This window comes from Etheostoma spectabile, chromosome 2 (assembly GCF_008692095.1).
Source record: "Etheostoma spectabile isolate EspeVRDwgs_2016 chromosome 2, UIUC_Espe_1.0, whole genome shotgun sequence".
Classification (NCBI taxonomy): domain Eukaryota; kingdom Metazoa; phylum Chordata; class Actinopteri; order Perciformes; family Percidae; genus Etheostoma; species Etheostoma spectabile.
This window is the reverse complement of record NC_045734.1, coordinates 6,028,535-6,031,219: the sequence shown is the minus strand read 5'-3', so window position 1 is coordinate 6,031,219 and position 2,685 is coordinate 6,028,535. Positions and strand designations below refer to the sequence as shown.

Genomic DNA, 2,685 nt, shown 5'->3' with positions numbered 1-2,685 from the left:
CCAAAATTGTGATCGTGATTAAAATTTGATTAATTGTGCAGCCCTCCTACAGATCCAAATCAACTAATCTAACCTCAGCAGGTTTTTAAACTTCTGCAAGTTGGTTTCCATCCTGCACCAAAATGAACGGTTGACTGAGTTATAGGACAGATTAAAAAATGAAAAACAAATAAACAGTAAAGTATGCATGCAACAGGGCTGCATGATAAAAGCCAAAATTATAATGGCAATAATATTGAACTGAAATGATAATTATCGACACAGCGCATCCTTGTCCAGAAAATCTAAAATGTTAAGTTGCTTATTAAAAATTGTCAAATCTTTTAAATACAAGACAGTTTTTTCTTAAACACACCATTAAATATGATAAGATTCCATAATACTACATTGACAAACAGTTAGCTCGGTCGCTAATGGGACAATAACTTTACACTAGGGCTGTTGGAAGGAATTCCAAAAATTGAATATAATTCAAAAAGTAAAAAATCAATACCATTTGAATAAGACAATTACTATGGGAATGTGATTTTCATGTCTGATGAACAATAAGTTAGAGGAGTATTACCTTCCAACAGCTGTATTCTCAGTAACCTGACAATCTGCAAGAAACAGGTTGCTTATAAATCACTAAAATAGTAGTGGCAGCACTGTTTGGCTTGGTTATCAATGCCGTTAGCATTGTGGCTAAAACAACTGTTAGTGTAACTTCCTTATGAGGATTGTTAGCCTTTACAACAGAACCGCTTCAATACACTTTTTAGATAATGTTTCATTACAGAGTTCTGTAATGTGATGCACTAGTGTAAGCCGTTCAAACACAGAGTCAGGGCTGCAAATGACCAAGCCTGAATGATTGTGGAATCTAAAATCGGGATCATAATTATTACACTATTTTAAGCGCACCCTCAGTGTGCACTGTAGTAAATGTACTAAAACTGCACTGAGAGCGGTATGGTTCTGTATGTGGGGTTTAGGCACTCCCATCATTAAAACTCTAGACTCCCATGTCAGCTCATGCTGATCAACACAGAAGCTCAACAAAAACTCCACTAACCAAACACATTCATCTATAAACCAACAACCATGATTTAGTTTTTTTTACTACTTTTGTCCTGCCTGGTTAAATTTAAATGATCCCAAGAGAAGCCATAAAAATGTCCCCATTCTGTTTTATAAATGATCAGTTTTGCTGCAGCTGGTGCCAAATGTACATGTTCAGCATCAAGTACATGCAATACGCGCTTTAACTTGTTATTCTTGAAAAGCCTTCACTTTAAAAACATGAAAACAATTCAACATGAGTAAAACAGTTTTTTTATGACTGTGGCATTGTTATCAACAACATATGCAGAGTGTATCAGCGACTACAGAGGAAATGTAGAGCTGGCAAACGCCAGTTCGTCCCAAATCGACACCAGGACTCTCAAGGCAGTGAAGAGCCAACATTCATTGGTTGATCACTGGCATTGGTCTGAGATAGTCACTGTACAAGCTCCACTGAGGGTTAATGAGAAGAAGATGGACGTGTGTGGCGTTTCAGTTGTCAGTGCAGAGCTACAGATCAGTGGAGCAGTACAGTGTCTGCATACTGAGAACACACAGATCAGGCCTGTGGTAGCTGATGTTGGAGACTGGACCAACATACGTACCTTCTTCTGCTGTTTTGCTCTCTTGCACCGTCCTGACAAGAGGGGACGTTAGGTGGATAGTGAGAGTCAGTGCCGACTCAGTGCTATTCACAACAAGGGCTGCATCCCCTGGACACTGGCTTACTGTATAAATCCCCGCTGAACTTGCCTATTAAAAAGAGGAACCAAATGTTAGGGTTTTGTTGTTTCTTAGATATTAAGATTCAATTGTTGCTTTCCTAATTCTGTGATTATTTTAATGGAGAATGACACAAAACAACTGTAGGTACTCAATTCTACCTCTAACTGTTCATTTAACTTTTCCGCCACTTGATTAAGCAGGGTGATGGTAGGCTTGTTGGAGCAAAGCAGCACCAGCTCCAGGTCCTTGTCTCCCGTCAGCAAGAGCCCCTTGGCCACCAGGCCAACCCTCATAACCCCACGCAGGACACGGTCTTGTGAATCACCGCTTGCACTGTGAAGAGGAAATTAAATTATTTTCATAAAAGAGGAAAAACTGTTGAGTTAAAAGACAAAATTTTAAATGCCACTCTGTACACTTTTTAAATCATTGGGACAAAGGCCATTTAGACACCTCGCTTACCTCCCCGTCTCTGTATTTCCCTGGTTATCTTGTGGAGTATCCATCTGGTCAGACACAATCTTGAGGGCACACTCCACACTGGAGATGATTGTCTGTACTGCATCCAGCTCCTCTGGTGAAGGGTAAACTTCAGAGTGTTTGGCCATTGTGTGCCGCTCATATGGCCCCATGTGCACCCGTGGGGCCACAGGTTCCTTAATATGGAAATCAGACTAAGTGAGGTTTATTTTGGAGAAAAGAACACATTGCAGATGTGAGCAAGTGTACCTTTAGTACGTGAAATGTAATAATTTATTAAGACATTATTTTTGTAACAAATAGATTACAATTAGTAATTAAAAGCCGTAATGTCAGTCTTAATTCAGGTTATTGCTAATATATCAAAACATGTAATGCAAAAATAGAATTGAGAAGTATAACAGAAATAGAAAGGAAGTGCATGATTTAAAAAAA

At 39.0% G+C, this 2,685-nt stretch overlaps 1 protein-coding gene across 6 annotated transcripts in view; it reads right to left on the bottom strand.

Annotated features, from left to right (window-relative positions):
• ilf3a (interleukin enhancer binding factor 3a) overlaps nt 1-2,685 on the bottom strand; it is an 18,348-nt gene that overhangs the window by 14,041 nt on the left and 1,622 nt on the right. For 5 of the 6 annotated variants that reach the window (XM_032527218.1, XM_032527258.1, XM_032527234.1 and 2 more), the window contains exons 4-6: nt 2,233-2,444; nt 1,929-2,103; nt 1,650-1,797 (exon numbers count right to left, since the gene is read on the bottom strand). In XM_032527218.1, the coding sequence (XP_032383109.1) occupies nt 1,650-1,797; nt 1,929-2,103; nt 2,233-2,444 (535 nt within the window). The remainder of the gene's footprint in view (nt 1-1,649; nt 1,798-1,928; nt 2,104-2,232; nt 2,445-2,685) is intronic. The other variant, XM_032527227.1, reaches the window with a different exon arrangement.